General features: G+C 38.0%; 3 protein-coding genes across 3 annotated transcripts; 1 reads left to right on the forward strand and 2 right to left on the reverse strand.

Annotated features, from left to right (window-relative positions):
- Positions 1-594: 594 nt before the first annotated feature.
- Positions 595-10,240, reverse strand: LOC118270750 (cytochrome P450 4c3-like). Its single transcript, XM_035586511.2, has 10 exons — positions 9,599-10,240; positions 8,907-8,996; positions 5,965-6,075; positions 5,220-5,405; positions 4,461-4,657; positions 3,951-4,020; positions 3,438-3,627; positions 2,507-2,655; positions 1,796-1,972; positions 595-768 (listed from the first exon to the last, which is right to left on the reverse strand). The coding sequence occupies exons 1-10, from the start codon at positions 9,747-9,749 to the stop codon at positions 611-613; spliced, it is 1,479 nt and encodes a 492-aa protein (XP_035442404.2). The 5' UTR covers positions 9,750-10,240; the 3' UTR covers positions 595-610.
- Positions 10,241-11,852: 1,612 nt separating this feature from the next.
- On the forward strand, positions 11,853-14,090 carry LOC118270456 (uncharacterized). Its single transcript, XM_035586046.2, has 2 exons — positions 11,853-12,068; positions 13,277-14,090. Exons 1-2 carry the CDS (start codon positions 12,024-12,026, stop codon positions 13,949-13,951), a joined length of 720 nt encoding a protein of 239 aa, XP_035441939.2. The 5' UTR covers positions 11,853-12,023; the 3' UTR covers positions 13,952-14,090.
- On the reverse strand, positions 13,976-15,373 carry LOC118270437 (uncharacterized). The gene is made up of 3 exons (XM_035586025.2): positions 14,793-15,373; positions 14,565-14,711; positions 13,976-14,273 (listed from the first exon to the last, which is right to left on the reverse strand). Exons 1-3 carry the CDS (start codon positions 15,277-15,279, stop codon positions 14,092-14,094), a joined length of 816 nt encoding a protein of 271 aa, XP_035441918.2. The 5' UTR covers positions 15,280-15,373; the 3' UTR covers positions 13,976-14,091.
- Positions 15,374-20,700: the final 5,327 nt, after the last annotated feature.

A 20,700-nucleotide genomic window follows, 5' to 3' on the forward strand; every position in this document is an offset into this window, starting at 1 on the left:
TAAGCCAATTTTTTGTTTGATTTCTCTGTTTATGGTTTCCTCAAGAGCCATGTACTTGTGTGAACTTTTCACACGACTCTCTTGATGTCAAAACATTTATTATCCTACTAATATTATAAACGCGAAAGTTTGTATGAAGGCGTTTTGAAATGAAGGAGTAATAAACAAATTTATTACTCCTTCATTTCAAAACGGCCGAAGGGATCGAGTTGACATTTAGAACAGGGGCAGATTATGGTCTGGAATTGTTATCTACTTTTATTGTTGTAAACAAAGTTACTTTACTTTTACCCCTTCAAAAAAAAAAAAAAATGCGTGTTTAAGGTAATCTTTAATTTTTTGTATGTGGGTCAATGGAAATAAATATAGAAAATGTTATTCAGATTTCAGATGTCCTTTACAGTTACATAATGCGCAAGTTTTATTCAGATGAAATTGACAATAATTGTTGTGAAACAGAATATTTTATTTCTGACAAATTTATGTATTGTTTTCTTTTTTAAGGTCTTTCTATTTTTATACTTAAACCCTCGTCCATTCTATTTAGAATTCTAAAAACTTAGAAGATGATAAAAATATAGTAAAAACGCAAAATATATTTCCATAATCTTTATTTCCTTCTACTTTCAATACTGATATCGTGTCCAGAGATAGGTTTCATCAAGAAGTCGAAGTTCAGCTTCAAATGACTCAAGTCTGCCCTCACGCGGTACTGTCGTAGGAAATGTGCCAGCGTCACCTTCATTGATATCATGGCGTATGTTCTACCTGGAAGAATCACAGGACACCTTTCAACTTTCAGCTTACTTGCAATGTAACAAGGTTGAATATCAAATAAAATAAGAATGTCAAAATTTGGAATTATGGGTAGGTACTTGGTTTACGGGAATATCTTAAATGAGTCATAAGTATATAGATAAGAAGTAGTTGCTAGACCTTTACTAGATGTTTTTGTTTTCTATTATACCTCTATTTATTGCGAGATAATTTTTTTATCGTTGCCCCACACTAGGATTTTCTCCTGTGTCATAGGTGCATTTACAAACATACAATTTCACTTGTATATTAAAATTTTAAAACTGTATACTTAATTATATAACTGTAGATATATTAATCTTCTCTTGACGATTAAATTTAATGACACTAAAAATTAAAATTAAATCTCGTAATTCATGAGTATAATGAACTAGCTACTTCCGCGCGGTTTCACCCGCTCTGCTCGGCTCCTATTGGTCATAGCGTAATGTTTTATAGCCTAAAGCCTTCCTCGATAAATGCACTATCCAACACAAAAATAATTATTCAATTCGGACCAGTAGTTCCGGAGATTAGCGCGTTCAAACAAACAAACAAACAAACAATCAAACAAACAAACTCTTCAGCTTTATAATATTAGTATAGATGAATGAAAAAATGAATGAATGAAAAAAAATGAAGAAATTAATGAAAAAAATTAAACACGTTTCAAGCCACTCTGAGTTTCAAGGCTAACTGGACTACTCCTAGCTCGTCAAACAGTTGCGAGTGACCCGGTAAACATAATTTAATTTTATATTTGCAATTAGCTACTTCCGCGCGGTTTCACCCGCTCTGCTTGGCTCCTATTAATCATAGCGTGATGTTTTATAGCCTATAGCCTTCCTCGATAAATACACTATTCAACACAAAAAGAATTATTCAAATCGGACCAGTAGTTCTGGAGATTAGCGCGTTCAAACAAACAAACAAACTCTTCAGCTTTATAATATTAGTATAGATTAACTAAAGTTATAAAAATCGAATAATTGATCAGTACCTATACAAGCTCGCTTCCCCAAACCGAATGCAGAATATTCCTTGTTATTCCTAAAATCTCCGTGCAGCCATCTTTCTGGCCTGAATTTGTCTGGCTCTGCCCCCCAGTAGGGGTCCACTTTACTGGCCGCTATTGGGAATATTATACAGTAACTCCCGGCGGGCATTGTGTAGTTTTCTGCAAGAATAGGAATAATATAAATTATTTGGTCGTTTAAACGATAAATGGTTTGATTTTTTTTAAATAGATAGAGAAAATATTTTATGCAATGCTTGAAATTAGATAAAACAAACATAATTTTTAATTATGTGGCCAGCCTTTTACTCAAGTAACTTATTTATGAAATAGTTAAACAAGCTAGAAAGTCCCCGAAGGAAAATTGTATAGGCTCCAACTTTTTACATAATTATAAGTATAAAAAACATTGCCCCAAACTAGAATTTTCTCCTATGTCGTGGTTGCATTTACAAACATAATATATAATTTCATGACATGACAGCCAGACCCGAAACAACAATTAGTGGAGCACACAAAGAGTTGCTCCGTACGGGAATCGAATCCGCTACAAGTTGCGCAGCAGCCAGTTGCCCATCCACCGCATTAACCGTTCAGTCAAAGTCAAAGTCACTTTGAGTAAAAGTTAGAAGTTGATACTGAATGGTACCAAATGTATAAATACAAAGGAAGAAAGACTGACTACAGAACACTTACTCAGCTTAACGTCAGTTTCAACAGTCCTGAACAAGGACGGTACCGAAGGAAACAGCCGCATCGACTCCATTATAACAGCGTTTGTGTAAACTAATTTATTAATGTCATCCTTCTCCATATCTCTGTCTGGACCTAGCACTTCCAGAAGCCTGAAAAAAATATAGCAATCATCATCATCATCAACAGCTTATAAGTGGCCACTGCTGACCAAAGGAACCTTTTCTTACACGGAGAAGGTTAAAGGCTTTAATCACCACGCTTGCTTACGTAAAAGGTTACCGGGGCTCCGGCTCAAAGCAGGAGAAGGAACGGGCTGGTTTTTAGTCAGTAAGAGTCTGACACTCCCGCCTCGCCCAAGGCGGGAGAAGTCATTGGATGATTTTCCCCCTCAAAAAAAAATAAAAGGTTTTCTCACGATGTTTTCTACTTCACCGTTTATCAGTGGTATCTAAATAATCTTAGAAACCACGTGGTCAGCTGTTGTTCTTACCGGGGCTCCGGCTCAAATCAGGAGAAGGAACGGGGTGGTTTTTAGTAAGAGTCTGACACTCCCTCCCGCCTCACCCAACACGGGAGAAGTAATTGGATGATTTTCCGATGTTTTCTACTTTACCGTTTGTCAGTGGTCTAAAATAATCTTAGAAACCGCGTGTTGCTGTAGAAAAATCTATATCTATCAATCAAAGGAAATTTTAGTACGAAAACAAAACAAAAGTGTGTTCGGCAAACTGAGGCCTTAGTATGAATTTGTATTACGTTTAACGAGATCGAAACGTGAGCGCGTTCGGCCACAGGTTCGGCACTCTGATTGGTTGGTTCCTTCGCACCGGCCAATCAGAGCACCGAAAGCGGTCTCGTTTCGTTTTCTTTCAACGTAAAGCAAACTAGTACTAAGGGTACTGTAATAGTAATCTTTGTACAACCAACTTACTCTTCATAAACCTTTTCTTGTACATCAGGGTGTGCACCAAGCAGTAACAATATGAAAGTAAGCTGATTAGACGTGGTATCATATCCTGCCACTATGATGGTGTCTGTCTCCTCTCTGATCTCATCATCAGTAATCGCACCGTTCGTAGACAGGTCTAGAAGTAGGTCTAGAAATGGTCTGTACTTGATACCTAAAAAATATAAAATAATGATAATATTTTTTTATAAGATTTTTATTGTATTGGTCGCGTTAGTGTTGTAGATCTGATTGGCGATTGGCGCACAATTTGGGTAACCAGTAGCAACGCGACAATCGCCGCGTCATGTGTCGCGGAATGCTGCTCATGAATCGAAACTAGTCGAGTTCCTCGTCAATAAATTACGTGCATAAAATTTTAAAATTTATAAAAAACTACGTTGTTTTTTTTTCAAATGTTTAAGCTAAAGCTTTTATTACCTACATGAAAAACGATAACTGAAAAGCAAGAGAACTGTAGGATTATTTGTCTATTACCTGAAGTTTCCGACTCAATGACTTTCTCCGCACTTTTATATTTTAGAGCAGCTTTCTTCCGTTGTAAAACCTGGAAAAGAATTGAATATAATTTTATTTCTTCGTTCTATTACAACTGGTAAAGACATATTTTTTTATGGTATAAGTCCAATACACGAGCAGACGGATCACCTGATGGTAAGCAATCGCCGCCGCCCATGGACACCTGAAACACCAGAAGCGTCACAAGTGCGTTGCCGACTTTTTGGGGTTAGGTATTTAAGGGTTGTTGAAGAATCGAGATTGTGAAGGGAGATAATTTGGCCTCCAGTAACCTTACTCACACGACGAAACACATTCGTGCCGAAGCATGGCTCTCCCACACTTAAATAGAGTTACTACAGACATTGTAGATCATTAAAATCATCATCATAATCAACAAAAAGTCGATACCTGACGTTGAATTTGATATCAATAGATGGCAGCACCATCGAGTTTGGGTACACCGGGCTTATAAGTTACCAAACTCACTTTATTAGTCATTGCATGTAAAGTGTCCACAAGTTCTTGTTCTTTCTTCATTTGTCCAGTCAGCTTCCATACAACGTCACTGCGGAGCCAAACCATCGCCACTCTACTGATCAGTAGCGTCATTATTTCATCAACTGATTCCATGTACTTTTTAGAGAAGTTCACGTCATCTATGACATCTATACCTAAAGTACCGACTGAAAATAAAAATATAGATGGTATTGTAGTAGTAGTCCGGTCAAAATAGAAATAAAATTGGCGTTTCATTGTCTCTGCCTATCCTCATGAGAGACACGCGTGAAGTTATGTATGTATGTGAATAGACATAAAAAATAATGGTCAATCTCAGTTGTTAAAAGTGCCCAGGTATCGATCCCATGTGTCATGTGTGATCCTCAAAAACTATTTGGAGTCAACGGTCAAAAGTATTTTTTTTTTCTCAAAAATGTCCATAATAATGATATTTATGTTTTTTTTACTAAGAATTAGTTTCGCCATTTCTATGACACAAATGAACATTAATTAAAAACTGCTCAGTTGACGCGGTGGCTGGGCAACTGACCGTCGTGCAACGTGTAGCGGGTGCTATACCCGCACGGAGCAAATCTTTGTGTGATCCACAAATTATTGTTTCTGGCCTAGGTGTCATGTGCATGTGAACTTGTATGTATGTAAACGCACCCACGATACAGGAGAAAATCCTAGTGTGAGGCAACATTTCAAAAAGATATATAATAATATAAGAAAAATTATACTTACGACAAAAAGTTTCTAAAGCATTCAATTTTAATGTTAGGAAAAGATCAAAGGGGCCTTTCCCAGTGTGTGGTTTCACAGAAGTAACCAACTTCTTGGCTTGGCTGTTGAAGACATCCAGAAAACTATGGATAATCGTCAGTGTGAATGCAGGACTCAGTAGCTTGCGGTGCCGCCTCCATGTTTCCCCTGTGGAAAATAAATAGCAATGTAGTTTTAAGCTAGTTGCTGCTATGTATTAGATTTTTTATTGTAAAAAAAACCTGTCCTGACTATTTTAGCGATATTACAATCCAGGTGATGCATTAAAAAACAAATCTCTATATATAAAAATCAATTAATTACATTCTGTATTTAAAGAGATTGCACATAAGCTATTCGATTCTACGCGTGACCAGAAGGCTGGCTATTTCTTCGGTCAGAAGATAAGCATTGCCATTCAACGTGGCAATGCGGCCAGTCTTCTGGGAACGTTCCCCAGTGACAGCGATGCGGACGAGTACTTCGACGCCTAACGAGAATTTTTATTTTATTTTTTCTTTATTTTAGTTTTAAGTTAGTTTTTATTCCTTTTTTTAGGTATTTTTAAGTTGTAAATAATGTGTAAGTAATCGTAATAATTTACATGGAATAAACTAATGAACTACTTAAAAATCAATTGCGGGTCGTTAGTCTGGTTATAATTTGAAATCAGCTGGACTTATTTAGATGATTTTGATCTTGAATGAAACTATATTAAGTCACGAACCTGATGATATTATCATTCCGTCCCTCATCCAATTCTTGGCTAGATCAAATACATAATGTTTCTTCAGGCATTGGTTGCTAGCAGTCAAGGCATCTTGAGGATCTGTTATCACTGGAAAATAAAAGATACCACCTTCAATCCTTCAAGAAATTATTTGTGTGATGTACAATAAAGTATAAATTAATCTATAATATAAAAAAGTCTGCTATTACAATTGAGAGGGACGGAGCTATGTAGGTTGTATAGCTCCGTCCCTCTTGCCCTGCTCAATGATCGACCATTCTGACACAATTGTAATAGCAGACTAAGGCCCCAGAACGCAGGAACCGATTTCCACGGTTTTGCATTCGTTGGAAAGGTCACGGGCCTCCGTGAGGTTTATAGAAAATTCAAGAGTAAAGCAGGTAACAGGGAAAATCATTGGTGGCGAAACGAAGTTCGCCGGGCAGTAGGCTAGTAAGTAAATAAATAGGAAAAGAGAATATTCCTTTTTAAAAGTCCGGCAACGTGCCTGTGACTCCTCTGGTGTTACGGGTGTCCATGCATGCGGCGCTGATTGCTTACCATCAGGTGACCAGTCTACTCGTTTGCCCCTATTCCATAAAAAAAAGGATACATTATCTATAAATAGACACAGATAAACTATTGCGTCAATACTTACTTAAAATTAATAATGAGATGATATTAGAAGAATAATTTATTTTATGGTATTTGATATTATTATACCTAATGAATATTCCTTGTTTAAATCTCACATACCTAGGTAATTTCATCTATTTTTGTCTCTACGTATAAAATTTTTATTATTACTTTTTTACCATACCATAACAAAAAAAGAAAATTGTACACTAAGTACAGTCTAGAATTTTTCAATGTAGGAAATAGGTAAATACATTTCATGTTGTAAAAAACCATAAATTGGTTAAGGCATTTTTTTGAGTGCAAGTAATTTGATCATTATGGCTAACATTTCACACGCAGTTACTGTTATTGTCGCATTACCTAACTTAGGTTGCTTTTGCACCGGAGCTACGTAGGCTACCGGGGCTCCGGCTCGAAGAGCAGGAGTAGAAACAAATGGTTTTTAGTCAGTAAGAGTCTGACACTCCCTCTCGCCTCGCTCAAGGTGAGAGAAGTCAGCGGATTTATTTTATTTATTTATTTATTTGAATAGAACGGTACAAGCCAATGACACTATTCAACACCTTACAAAAATTTAAAAATATAAAATTCAGAAAATTAATCTAAATATTAATTATTAAATATTCATTCATCCATCTCTTTCGCAAAACTTCAAACATTCCGACAAAAATAATCTTCTTTCACTCGAAAACACGTCACACTCTGGCTTTGAATCCAGGAATCGGTTTAAAAGTTTCATAGTGCGCGGTAACGGAGACTTAGCTCTACTGACTGTTCTGCAAGAATAGCGAACAAATGGTGCTTTTTGTTGCGACAGTAATTGTCAGGAGCAAAAATTCTGAGGAACTCATTATGCAGTTCAGGAGCGTCAATCTGACCGTGAATAATCTTGTAAATGATTACGATTTGTTGCATTTCCCGTCTAACTTTTAAACAACCAAGTAAAAATAGTGATGGGTATAAGTAAGGATAGTAATTATTTATACCTACGTTTGATAACGTTTGTTCATAAACCGGAGAAATGCTTTTTGCACTTTTTCTAGGAGCAGCTCGTATGTGGATTTGTGAGGGTTCCATACAGCAGCGCTGGACTCTAGTTTGCTACGCACAAACGTGTTATACAATAATCTGATTACATGCTGGCTGTGAAAGTCACGGGCGTTACGGAGAACAAACCCCAGCCTACGGAAAGAATCCCGCGCCACTGCCACCATATGATCATGGAATGTTAACTTTTGATCGAATGTGACACCGAGATCTTTAATGTTGAAGGCTCTTTCGATAATACTGTCGCCTAGTTTATAATCGGTGTAAATAGGTCGTCGCATTCGACCAAAAGTCACTACTCTACACTTACTCAGATTGAATTCCATTTTATTGTCTCTGCCCCACTCAAATATCGCGTTAACATCATCTTGAAGGGCAACACAATCAGACTCAGATCTAATTTCTGTGAATATTTTTAAGTCATCGGCGTACAAGAGACACCTGGAATGTTTAAGGACCAAGGGAAGATCATTGATCATAAGCAAGAACAATAGGGGCCCGAGGATTGATCCCTGACTAACTCCGGAGCGCGTATGGTACGGACTGGAATCATAGATCCCTAATCTCACGAATTGTTGACGATCACGGAGGTAGTCAGCAAAAAAACTCAGGAGTTTCGGGGAAAATCCCAAACGACTAAGTTTATCCCCTATGAAAAAGGGTGCTTTTGCACCAGAGATGTGCTATGTAGCTATGCTACGAGGATGTAATAGCTAAGCTATAATACTGTAATCCGTTTTCACTTTTACTAAGCTATTTAGCTGTGGGAGTAAAATGAGATATGAAGATGCGCCGCCCCAAAGTAACTGCGCGAGGAATATGATGTATGGATAGTAGGGAAGGCAATCCATAGCACACATCTTTCGCTATGAATAACCTAGTTTAGCTGACTCCGTTTCCACCATTGCTAAGCTAAGTGTATGTGAATATGATTGGTAGAAGCCAAACTATCGAAACATCATATTCCTCGCCCAGATACTTTGCGGCGGCACATCTTCATATCACATTTTACTCGCACAGCTACATAGCTTAGTATCAGTGGAAACGGTCACATAGTTTCATAGCTCAGCTATTACATCTTCGTAGCATATAATAATATACATAGCACATCTCTGGTAAAAAAGCACCCTTATATCTGTCGTATTTATATATCCTCATGAAAGTTTTGCGACAATGAAAAATTTCTTTGCTATTGGCTAAAAATAGAACTATAGGACAGATTCTAAAGATTATTTCACTAAATATGTACTTACTATAATATAACTCGCTGCCGAAATGAGCGTGCATCACTCCGCCTAGCTTTGAGCACTCTTCAGCGGTGTCCTTCAGGAAATCAAAACGTCCTGAAATTATAACAATATCAACAATTTTTATTGGGAAAATTTCTGTGTTAAAAAATTGCAATAGGGGTGATGACGGGGTACAAAAATTAAAAATGTATTTTGTCCGTCACTTAGGTACCTACTGAAAAATATTAGACACGTATTTTATAACATATGTACTTCTAGGTACATTTTATACGTAGAAATTAAGTATTTGCTCCCACTCCTAAACTTCCAATCGTTTAATCTAAGTAAATATATTATGACAAAACAAAAAAAAAATACACGTCTAATATTTTTCATTACCTTTTCTTTTTTTTTTGATGACGGGGTGAAACTTTCAGAATGCGCCTAGCTTTTTGGGGGAATAGAAGACTAGGGATTGTGGGATTTTTACCTCACTTAAACCACCCCGGTGGCCACCCTCAGCACCTGTAATATTTTATCATTACCTAACCAGTGGTCTGAATAGATAATTTTCATACCCCGTCATCATACCTCTTATAACCATCCAGGGGGCAATAAACTTATTAATCACGACAGAAATAAAAAAACAAATCTATATACATCTATTAATGACTCAAATAGCAAGAATAGCACTATTATTACAAAACAATACTTACGAGAATAATTAATTAGCACAAGATGAAGAATTCCAAGGAACGGCAGGGCTCCAGGCATGGCTGGTGGTAGGGGGTACTTGGGTCTTCGGCCATATTTGAGCCACACACAAACAACACACAGTATAAAGGCGATTAGCAGCAAGCTCAACATTGTACGGCCACAATCATCGATCTAAACAATACAGAGAGACTATACGATATAAATACTAACATTAGCGACCACTGTCCCATGATTTAAAGATAATTATGGATAAGAACTGTCATATTATATTATTTACTATGTAGCTGGTTCTTATGGCTTTGTTTAGGAAAAGTAAGTATTAATGTGACTGTTGGTTAAACAAAGATATTGCAATTTTCAAAGCCCGTTACATTCGTAGTTTATTATTATCTTAAAAAAATACACAACGCTACGTCACTCCTTTTGTTCCCGAAGGGGTAGGCAGAGGTGCACATTACGGCACGTAATGCTGCTATACAATGTACACCCACTTTCCACCACTTTATCCGACCCGGGAATCGTCACACTTACGACCACTCGACCAAGGCCTCCTTGGTCGAAAGTCAAAAAAATATTATGTAATATTTGTATTATACAAATATTTTTTTTAATTAAAACTGATATAATCTAGTTTTAGATAGGCCGAACAACAGGTTCAGGCACATTTACATTGATTAGCAAGTTTACATTGATTAGTGCATAAACAACGTGATTGAATTAATTACAAATATTTTTTTCTGTATTGTCACGCTTTTTTATCAGGTAGGTAGAGATGTCCATTACGGCACCTAATGCCACTGTACAATGTACGCTTACTTTTCACCATTTGTGTTATAAGTCCCATGTAATGGGTGAGCCTGTTGCCATAACTTATCGGGCACAATTCCAAACTCCGTGCTACTACTGAGTAGAGACTACTACTATATACCTACTTTCTAGTTTATTAAGTAAGAGGTAATATTTATATTTTTTTACATAACGTTATGTTTATGTATAAATATAATTAAAAATTTCAAGCTCTTCATCTCTGTTTCTGATTGGACGGGAGGAAACGCCCGGGTGTCATCACTGCGAGGACTGCCCGGGGACACGGTGAAGCATACAGTGGGGGTGTGCCCTGCATGGGCTGATTACCACCGTGTCCTCAGGACAGTTGTCGGCGACGGCGACCTCTCGCGTCCGGCATTGGTACAAGCCATGGTACGGAGCGAGGGGGACTGGGATGCCGTCTTTTCCTTCTGCGAAGCAGTCATGCTGGCTAAGGAGGAGGTGGGGCGCGTGAGGGAACCGTTCGTAAGCGCGTCAAGTTGGCGCGTGAGAGAACAAACCTCCTCACGCCCCAGCCGTCGCGAAAGACACTCCGGGCGTAGGGGATCCCGAGACGATCTCCGGCCACCGTAAGTGCGGGCCTGCGGACGGCGAGCAAGGGTAGCTCACCGCCCGAACAGAACCAGACCCGTGCGTGCGGCGCGTCGCGATCCGCGCGCGCTTCAAAGAGCCATCAGACCACCACAGATGGGGCCCAATAGGGCTGATGCCTGATCCGGAGCTGCGGACTACCTAGCGGGTTTACCGGGGCTCCGGCTCGAAAAGCAGGAGAAGGAACGGGGTGGTTTTTAGTCAGTAAGAGTCTGACACTCCCTCTTGCCTCGCCCAAGGCGAGAAAAGTCATTGGATGATTTTACCACCCAAAAAAAAAAAGTATATGTACAAATCCAAACTATTCCAGGCATTTGTAGTCTATCTAACAAATAAGCTCATCATGGAGCCACTGATCTCAATCAAAATATTAGTCAAAGCACTTATTTTCATGATATAGCATTTGTACCTTTTTTGGATTTTCTCTTGTGTCGTGGGTGCATTTACAAACATACAAGTTCACATACACATGACACCCAGAACCGAAACAACAAATTGTTAATCACACAAAGAGTTCCTCCGTGCGGGAATCAAATCCGCTACACGTTGCCCAGCCACCGCGCCAACCAAGCAGTCATACTATAGAATAATATTTGATAACCAAAGAGAACAAATCAAAATATAAACCAACTCAAAACTACGAGCAATAGAGCTATAAAAATCAAAACACTATTTTGGTGACAGATCCCTATATTATCATTTCTCACCAAAACGAACATACTCATCAATACCAAATAAAAAAAGAAAAATGGGTATATGACTTCATCAATTGCCCTTTTAAACCGAAACAAAACAAAACAACCTAGCCAAACACACGATATGCGATAGAAGATTTTCAGCTCATTAGAGGCAGTCGATATTTCAGTACGGACGTCACAACATCAGTTGGTTATACACCTGAAAGTTTCAAGAAAAATCCTGAATATTTTGTAAATAAGCTACTGATTACACAGCGTTATACATGATTGCGTCAAACATTTGCTCGGCCCTAACATATTGGTGACAATGCATTCCCATTCTACTCAGGAGTTGCTGTTTTGCGTTTTACTGGTAAGATATTTAAATTGATTTTACTTTGTCGTAGTAAATGATGATGTCTGGTGTCTCTTTTGTTTTCTTTTTTTATTGTGTTGCCCGTTTTTCTTGGTGGTTTCTGTCGGGTTTATTTAAGTATTTGTTACTTAGAATTTTTATACAATAAAGTCGTAACGATTGGTCCATTATGCTGTGTTATTCTATCTATTCTATTCTTTTGTATTAATATTTTAATACAATTATTATTTTCCTTACTTGTAAGTGCTAAAACTCAGACTCTGGCAAAGAATTCCACTCTTTAGCAGTTTGCACAGCAATTTCCACCAATGGTGGAATATAATATGCCATGAAGCGATATGGCGCTTCGCTATTGTCTTGTGGTTTGATGATGGATAGAAGTGTATATATTTTTTTATGGTATAAGCCAGTAACGGATCACCTAATAGTAATCAATCGCCGCTGCTCGTAGACACCCAAAACACCAGAGGCGTTACAAGTGCATTGCCGGCCTTTAATTTAAGGGTTGTTGGGGAATCGGGGACAGGGAATATTGGGAAGGGGGTAATAGGGGCTCTGGTAAACTCACTCACACAACGAAACACGTTGGTTTTCTGTGAGGCCGTGGTATCACTTCGGTCGAGTTGGCCCATTCGTGCCGAAGCATGGCTCTCTTACACTAACATAACTATGTCGTTTATTGTCTGCTTTCAATAAAATGTATAGTTCAGTTATTTCTCGACTTTATTTTCTTCTTAAGTCCCCACTTTCAGCTCTTTCACCGCTACATTTCTCGGATCACGTCACAAGCTTTCGCCTTTAAACAGGTGCACCTAATCAGGTGTCAGTCATTGTGCCAATAGTTGGCATTCAGTGACACTTTTCCCTCTTTGAATATAAGCAGCATACACTGCATGCCAAGTACCCAACGGATTCTGTTTTTCTCTAATTATATATTCAATGGTTATACTACCGCTGTTCACATTAATATAAATGTATTGTTGTCGTACGAATTTCATTTTTAAGGGTCCATGGTCTCGATTTTACTTCCTGTTCGGTTTTAGGCTAAATTGTGCTGTAATGACATTTTATTAGAGTTTTTATTTTGGTGTCATGCCAGTTTATTGGTTGCTGGTAGTTTTGTTTAGAAGTTTATACAGAGCTATATGCTTCAGAATTTTTAATATCTGGTTAACGGATTTAATACTAATTATATTTTGTTTCAGGTATCACACTGTATCCATGTTCATTCAACATCCAGACAAACAAGGTTAACAAACCCTAATGGTAATATTTTCAATCTCCTCCTTGGACTATACAAAGTAAATCCATTAAAAAGTTCTAAAGTCTACAAAGCATTCTCTGACGACGTGTTACTAGGCCGCGGAGATAAAACTCATGTTGTTTTAAACTTTGAATCAGATGAATACGCGAAAGAACAAATGAAAACAAACCTTCATGAAATTGAAAAGATTATTCATAAAAAGTCTGATGATAAACCAAAAAGTCGTTTTGAAAAACCTGAATACGACATCAATGATTTAAGCACAGAGAATTTTAAAGTAGATATTGTACTTAATGAAAAAGTACTAGCCAAGGAACAATTGAAGAAATCCTACCAGGACAAGGAGGAATATGGTACATTTTTCGGACACATTGGCAGTAATGAAATTTTTGACAACGGATTGTTTACATCAAAACCTACAAGTCACATCAAAATTAAGAGTCCACAAATGTCAAAGCCAACTGTTAATCAATTTGAATCAATTAGAGAAGATCGAAAACTTGCAATGAATGATGGGATGGGAATCAGGACACGAGTGGAAGTCCGTGATAAGAATCAGGAATACAGTCCAGGAGATTTAAAGTTGATTAAAGTGCCCGACGTGGTCGTGATATGAAGCAGGGAAATAAACAACTCTCGATCGAATGTGAAACTTACTTTATACAGAATTTTATTTACAATAAGTTAATAAATAAATAAATAATTAAATAATTTAGTCAGAGGTCCGTAGTTTTAAAGCTATTTGTTTCATTTTCTTTAGATTTGTGCGGAGTAGGCCATTTCGTGTGCGTCGTCGAAGTTTCTGGCCTGGTAGGGTCCGTGCGCGTCCCAGCCGGGGGCGTGGTGGTCTACGTGGTGTTCAACGTGGTGCTGGGGGTAGTGGATGACTTCGTAGTTCACGACCTTGGGTTTCGTGAATTTGAAGATTACCATAGCACCTGTGAACAGAAAGAATCAGATGATTATTTTTTGTACACATATTACACTATTTCTGCATGATGTTCTAAACATAATCCTTTTTATAATTCGTTTCAACCACGAAATACAGAAACTAGGTCTCAACCTTACAGTTCATGATGTAGTAAGTAGATTGTGCAACAACACATTGCGTTCTATGATTCGTAAAAGAAAACGAAGAAATGTTTGCCATATGTTTGCTTATTTTAGCTGTAGCGTTGTTTAAGTGTAGGAAATAAAAGAAATTTTAAGCCAGCGACAAATGACCGTACCAGACAGAACAAGGGAGATGAGACCCAGAGTCAGAGCCTTCCAGGTCTTGAGAGCGATGAGGGCAAGAGCCAGGGGAACCAGCACTGAAGCCTTGAATTTCAGACCGAGGAGGAAGGGCAGCAGAACCTTCTTGATGAATCCGTGCTCTGAAAAATAAACACTTGATTAATATCTGGTTTACGGTTTCTGGTATTAGTTTCAAACGCAAACTTAGTTGATCCACTAACTGCTCTTGATCCTCAAAGGCTTGGGGAGCTTGATCTTCTTCTTTCTGCCCTCGAAGACTTGTCCGTCCTCTTCACCATCCAGAGGCATCTCCAACTCAGAAGGCAAGTCGGTGAGCAGAGACCGCGGCACATACTCAGAAGCAGCACTGTTCGTGATTTCTTCAGGAACTTTCACTTTGAGGGTATGTGTCTGGAGGAACCGGTCCACTTTGTCTACAATCTGGTAAGCAGGGTCCTGTGCCATCCTGGGGTCAACTCCCATGTCGTCTTCTAGGGTCGCGGTCTTCACAATGGAGAGGTCATCCGTGATCTTGATCTCGTCATTGTTGGACACTTGCGAAATCCACTGCAGGGTCCTAGGTTTCACACATTCCACCGAATATTGGCTCAAACATTCGTTATAAATGTTCTTTACTAGTTTGGAGGCGGTATATGAGTTTGCACTGGCAACTGCCGCGAGGGTAAGGAGCACTAATAATTTAGCCATGTTGCACTTTTCACTAAATATTTTTTTTTGTTTAATTAATTGACGGCAGACGACTTACTGCCGTCCGATGAACGATCACAATGTATGCCAGGGTACTCCTGGGCTTGGTTTATATACGAGCATTAATACGTGACGTGTTATCAGAATGCGCAATGGTACTATCTTCGGCGATACTCAGTGCTTGTAAGCTTGTGGTACATTTAAATTCGTATGTGTGTGTGTGGGGCTACACTGTATTGGAAAACTATCACTTTGTTGCCTCAACGATGGTCCTGTGGACTTGAAATTTGCCAAGGGAAATCGAATGAAAATTAGATGCCGATGCCATAAGCATTAAGCAACGATTTACAATTGATTTGTCTCTACAGAATCATAGATGACCGTTTTGCTATCTTAGCAATATATAGAAAAATCTCGTCAAAGAGCATAGGCTCCCCTACTCTTATACATTTTGCCAAAGAAATTGATTTCTTTGGAACAAATTAGGGCATTTCGCTTCTGTTTGTCTGTGTGTCATGTTCATCAATCATCCAGTCATTACTAACTATTCTTCTTTTGCCAGCGACTTCGACCGCATTACCGTACCAAATGTCATCAAAATCGCTTATCATTTAATAGTGTGTGTGGTACTTCCTCTAAAATATCCACCGCATCAATACTAAAGCCAAGATCAGTGTCTAATACCCTTGCTTTCTTAGCTGAGCTCGTCTCCATCACCACAGTGGTAGCCATCGTGGCACTGGCATACAATATACCTAAAAATGTAATTTCTACGCTAGCGTGGTCGCGTCTACCTCATTATCTGTGCGTATCTTGTGTTTCTATAGCTAATGGTGTAGCAGCTGGAACATTATAGGACGTGCGAAATGTACCAAATTAAAGATAGTTAGATAACAAAAAAATGTGTGGGTAACATAATTTTATATAAGAAGTTGTTTACAGAAAACTGAAGGTATCTAGTAATTGAATGTCCTAAAATATGCTAAAGAAGTTGCTGTCAGGTTTAGTACTAAAATAACATTAGAAATAGTGGTAGAAGATTCGGCAAATGATGAGTAAAAGTTGTTGTACGAATATTTTCTTGTATTCATTTAACATAGCTTATGTAAAGTCATCTGTTGTTTATTCAGTGGTGGTTAAATAGATAACCGCGAAGAAGCTCTTTCAAATCTAACACTAAGAGACATTTAATGATTACTGAAACTATTCCTTAGTACGATATTGTTCCGAAAAGAATTGCAAAGAACTGGGATAAGTAACCATTAAATGACTCTGAATACAGCAGTTAGTCTTAGACTTATTAGTGTGGCAAATAAACTAAGAGAAGCCTTTCTTTATCAGTATACGTCATCCAGCTATTGATGACAACGGTGAACCAAGAATCATATCTTACGCATAAGAAAAGACAATAAATCTGACATAACCAATGCATCATCAGACAGCAATGACCCATTACCTCAGAATGAAAACGTAAACAAACATAAAAATACCTTAAAACCACAAAAGGCAATAAAAGAAAGTGAAGACGCAAATGATCTGATACCGTTTGCTTACGTAACAGGCGACCGTTTCAAAATGTTCTTCATTCTGGTCATATGGTCAAGTGAAAGATGTTGGTGCAAAACGGATGCATGGCGACGTGAGCTGCCGACTAATTCGATGGTCGGAGTACGCGTTACCATCCGGTGTCGGCTGCCTCAAATTATGAACAGCTGCTTTGAGGATTTCTGTTACGTCAATATTGATGTCATCGAGTTTCTTTTATTGAGGTTCTAATTCATAGAAGGTAGTTAGGTTGCCTAATGTTACAGATTTTGCATGCTATTTACCGATGGTATGGGTTTAAGAAGTCAAAATTTTGATTATATGGTTACATTCTACAAAAGCAGCAACTGTAAATCATTGTTGGAAACGCCAGTCAAGAGATATACATTAATATGGAGATCACTCATATGATTTTAATTGAAACTACGAGTAGTACTCGTCCACAGAAACATAATACAACTAAATATTGCAGCAAAAACCGAGTTTTCAACGTGATGATAATAAAATTAATCAAGTATTAAATTCTGTGGAATCAGCTTCAAGTTTCTTGACCACAGAAAAGCTGTAATCTTGTAGATGCGCCGTTATAATGCCGTGTTTGTAAAGAGTGTTCAAATTATCTAAAAGCGAATAATGCAATTTTTGGCTTGACTGCTGGACCTATTTCGGTAATTTTTCGTATTTTGTCTATTTGCCAACATGATGACAAATATGTGGTTCAAATTAAGTCATAAGAGGTTTATCCTTACGGTATAAAATATTGCAAAAATTGATTAAAATATCAATCAAATATCTTAATTTTTAATCCAAAACAATGCTCAGAATTGTAAATACCGTAAGCTAAACTTGACTCCTAGCACCTCCTAGTCCCTAAAGAGGTCTAGTGCTAGGAGGTCATAGACGTTCACGGGCCTCTTACTCCTCGCTATAAATAAATCAAGCTGCAAGTGGAGACGTCAGTCGGAATCTATGTTTGTAGGTATTCGTCGTCACGCGTTGGCCTGGTACTTAAATAATTCTGCCTGTCAAGCTTGACGATTATGGCTAAGGCTTTTGTATCTAGGGGAGGCTCATCAAGAGTTCAGCAATAAACTGTCTGATGCTTTTGGTGATGACGTTGACTACTATCATCATCATGTCCCTTCATTATTTTATAATAACACTAGCTGGCTCAGCAAACTTCGTTCCGACTCAAACATTTTCTTTTCACATTTTAAACCTTCCCTGGAATTCTACAAATATTTGAAGATCAATAATTGTGGAATCGGTCAAACAGTTCTCGAGTTTTAGCGAGACTAACGAACAATAACTGATTTTTGTATAATTATTTATTGTTTACTATCTAACATTCGAATTATTGTGAAGACTCCGATTCAAAGCCTAGTTGTGCAAATGCAGAATGGGTCATATTTCATTGTCGCATTTTGATCGTTCGGTTTCCCACTGATCTGGAGCTATCCAATAAGTCACAAGGCCATCCCTATTTCTCATAATAATAGATTCAGTCAAAACTGAATTTTGCATTTATTTATTTTCTACTACCTTTTGCCCGCGACTTCGTCCGTGTGGAATAATGACTTCTGGCAGCATTTGGGATTGCGACATATTGATTTTCTCGAAGATCTGTATCAATTTTTCATCAATAATAGTATCGGGTTATAATTTATGATAAAATTGGACTTCTGGTTACTGTTTTGCATTATTTCAAGTTTGTCTTTAATATTTTTATCTTCGTTAGCTTGCATCTCCAATTGATTTATTTTCTTGTTTTGATGTTTAGATCTTAGTAAGTATACCTTAGTATAATACCTACCAGGTATTATCTATTCTTCAAAATTACTTAATAGGTTCTGTCACGGAGGCTGTGTTCTATACTATTATTAAACGAAAATTAGGTAGGTATTCAGGAAATGAAAATAAAGTTTTTTTAGGTCTAGTGTAGGTAATTGAGTATGAACTATGTACCGAGAAACGGTGAAGGCAGCTTTATGCATAGAAATAAGAGACTAGTAAATAATTCACATCCACTTCTTCCAAATTAACACTTTGGGGGGTGGGGGGATTAATCCAATGACTTCTTCCGCCTTGGGCCAGGCAAGTGGAAGTGCACCACTTTTTCTGACTAAAAACCACCCCGTACCTTCTCCTATTTTTCGAGCCAGAGCCCCGGTAAACCCGCTAATAGTCCACAGCTCCGATTCGAATTAAGACAGAAATAAAGAAACAGGTTTCAGGTACAGACAAATCTATTTTAAATATTAAAAAAATATCAGGTGCCGGTCGGCTCATTAGGCAGTTCGACAAATATTTTTTATAAGTGAGTGAATAGATTAATATTCAAAATATTTGACCTGCATATATTTTTGAACCCGCACCGACCTGTTTCTTTATGTAAGCACCCATAGAGACCCCATCTAGATCCAAAACAGGTTCAAAGCATTTCACACAAAGAATCCTAAATTTTAACCTAGTACCTATTAGATGATGGGTAAAATATTTTTTTGGCAATATTCATTATCAGAAAATTTCGCAATAATATCCTAAGGTACCTCTATATCCTACATATATCTAATCCGGAGTTGCGGACTGCCGTATCCTAAGGTACCTATGTATCTTATTCAGAGCTGTGGACTACCTAGCGGGTTTATCGGGGCTCCGGCTCAAAAAGCAGGAGTAGAAACGGGGTGGTTTTTAGTCAGAAAGAGTAACACTCCCTGGCCTTGCCCAAAGAAGTCATTGGATGATTTAACCCGTCGTGTGCCAGAACGCATATCTACGCGAGACACAGTTTATTTTCTATTGTTGTCTTATTGGCATACGAAAGGTTAAATTTTAATAAAAAGATACCTATCTATTGAAAGGCCTGCTACATCAAGTACCCAGTCCACAAGGAAGCACATTCCTCTACCATAATCACATTGCATATAATTATTTAATTAATTTGAGTCCACAATAGTCGACCGCGAAACTGAGTTACCTACATAGATCTGAAAGAAGGTCTGGCCACACTTTCATTGATAGTTTATAAGGACGAGCTGCCACGGCGTCTGCATATAAATCGGTCATTAGCTTGATTTATGGGAAGTCTAACAGATGGGAGTGTGAAATATGGTGTGGTTAATTAATTAGGTTGGTAGTGGACTTGATTACTGAAGGTGAAAATTTATAGTCGATGTTTTGCCCTTATTAGGATAGGGTGCTGTGGTGGTTGAAGCGCCCATTTCTTCAGTTTTTTATATGTTTGCTTTGCCTTCAGTCTTAAGTGTCTAAGTTAGTTCGAAGCTTCCCGGAGCTGCGGACTGCTTAGCGGGTTACCGGGGCTCCGGCTCGAAAAGCAGAAGTATGAACGGGGTGGTTTTAGTCAGTAAGAGTCTAACACTCCCTCTCGCCTCACTCAAGGCGGGAGAAGTCATTGGGTGATTTTACTCCTAAAAAAAAGGCAAAGACAATTTAAAATCTAAGTATACAAGGTCACAGCGATCAATACTTAGCAGTTTAACCCATTGTCTGTCGGAACGCAGATCTACACGAGACACAATGTGTTTTCTATTGTGTCTTATATACCGACAGACAAGTGGTTAATATTGAAAAACATTAAAAATTAACCAAAGAGGAACTACTTAAGTAAAACAAAATGCGGACTACCTAAGGGGTTTACTGGGACTCCACATTTTAGTCAGTAAGAGTCTGCCACTCCTTTCGCCTTATCCAGGCGGGAGACGTGATGGATGGTTTTTCACCCTCAAAAAAAAAAGATTTTGCAGTTCAAGAGAAAGTAACAGACAACGCATTGAAAACAAAACAATCGGTCAAGGTATGGTGTTAATAACGAACATCAACTTTTATTACATTTATAGATCGTGTCACAAATGAAAT

This window comes from Spodoptera frugiperda, chromosome 13 (genome assembly GCF_023101765.2).
Source record: "Spodoptera frugiperda isolate SF20-4 chromosome 13, AGI-APGP_CSIRO_Sfru_2.0, whole genome shotgun sequence".
Lineage (NCBI taxonomy): Eukaryota > Metazoa > Arthropoda > Insecta > Lepidoptera > Noctuidae > Spodoptera > Spodoptera frugiperda.

Bases quoted from the DNA above. Each gene is read 5' to 3' on its own strand.
- LOC118270750 (XM_035586511.2), bottom strand. From the start codon at position 9,749: ATGTTGAGCTTGCTGCTAATCGCCTTTATACTGTGTGTTGTTTGTGTG. The intron at 6,076-8,906 runs GTAAGTACATAT...TTTATTTTCCAG, and splicing joins CGGCAGCGAGTTATATTATA to TGATAACAGATCCTCAAGAT. The intron at 4,021-4,460 runs GTGAGTTTGGTA...ATTCTTTTCCAG, and splicing joins TACATGCAATGACTAATAAA to GTTTTACAACGGAAGAAAGC.
- LOC118270456 (XM_035586046.2), top strand. From the start codon at position 12,024: ATGCATTCCCATTCTACTCAGGAGTTGCTGTTTTGCGTTTTACTG. The intron at 12,069-13,276 runs GTAAGATATTTA...ATTTTGTTTCAG, and splicing joins TGCTGTTTTGCGTTTTACTG to GTATCACACTGTATCCATGT.
- LOC118270437 (XM_035586025.2), bottom strand. From the start codon at position 15,279: ATGGCTAAATTATTAGTGCTCCTTACCCTCGCGGCAGTTGCCAGTGCA. The intron at 14,712-14,792 runs GTTAGTGGATCA...TTTATTTTTCAG, and splicing joins GCCTTTGAGGATCAAGAGCA to AGCACGGATTCATCAAGAAG. The intron at 14,274-14,564 runs GTACGGTCATTT...TTCTGTTCACAG, and splicing joins CATCTCCCTTGTTCTGTCTG to GTGCTATGGTAATCTTCAAA.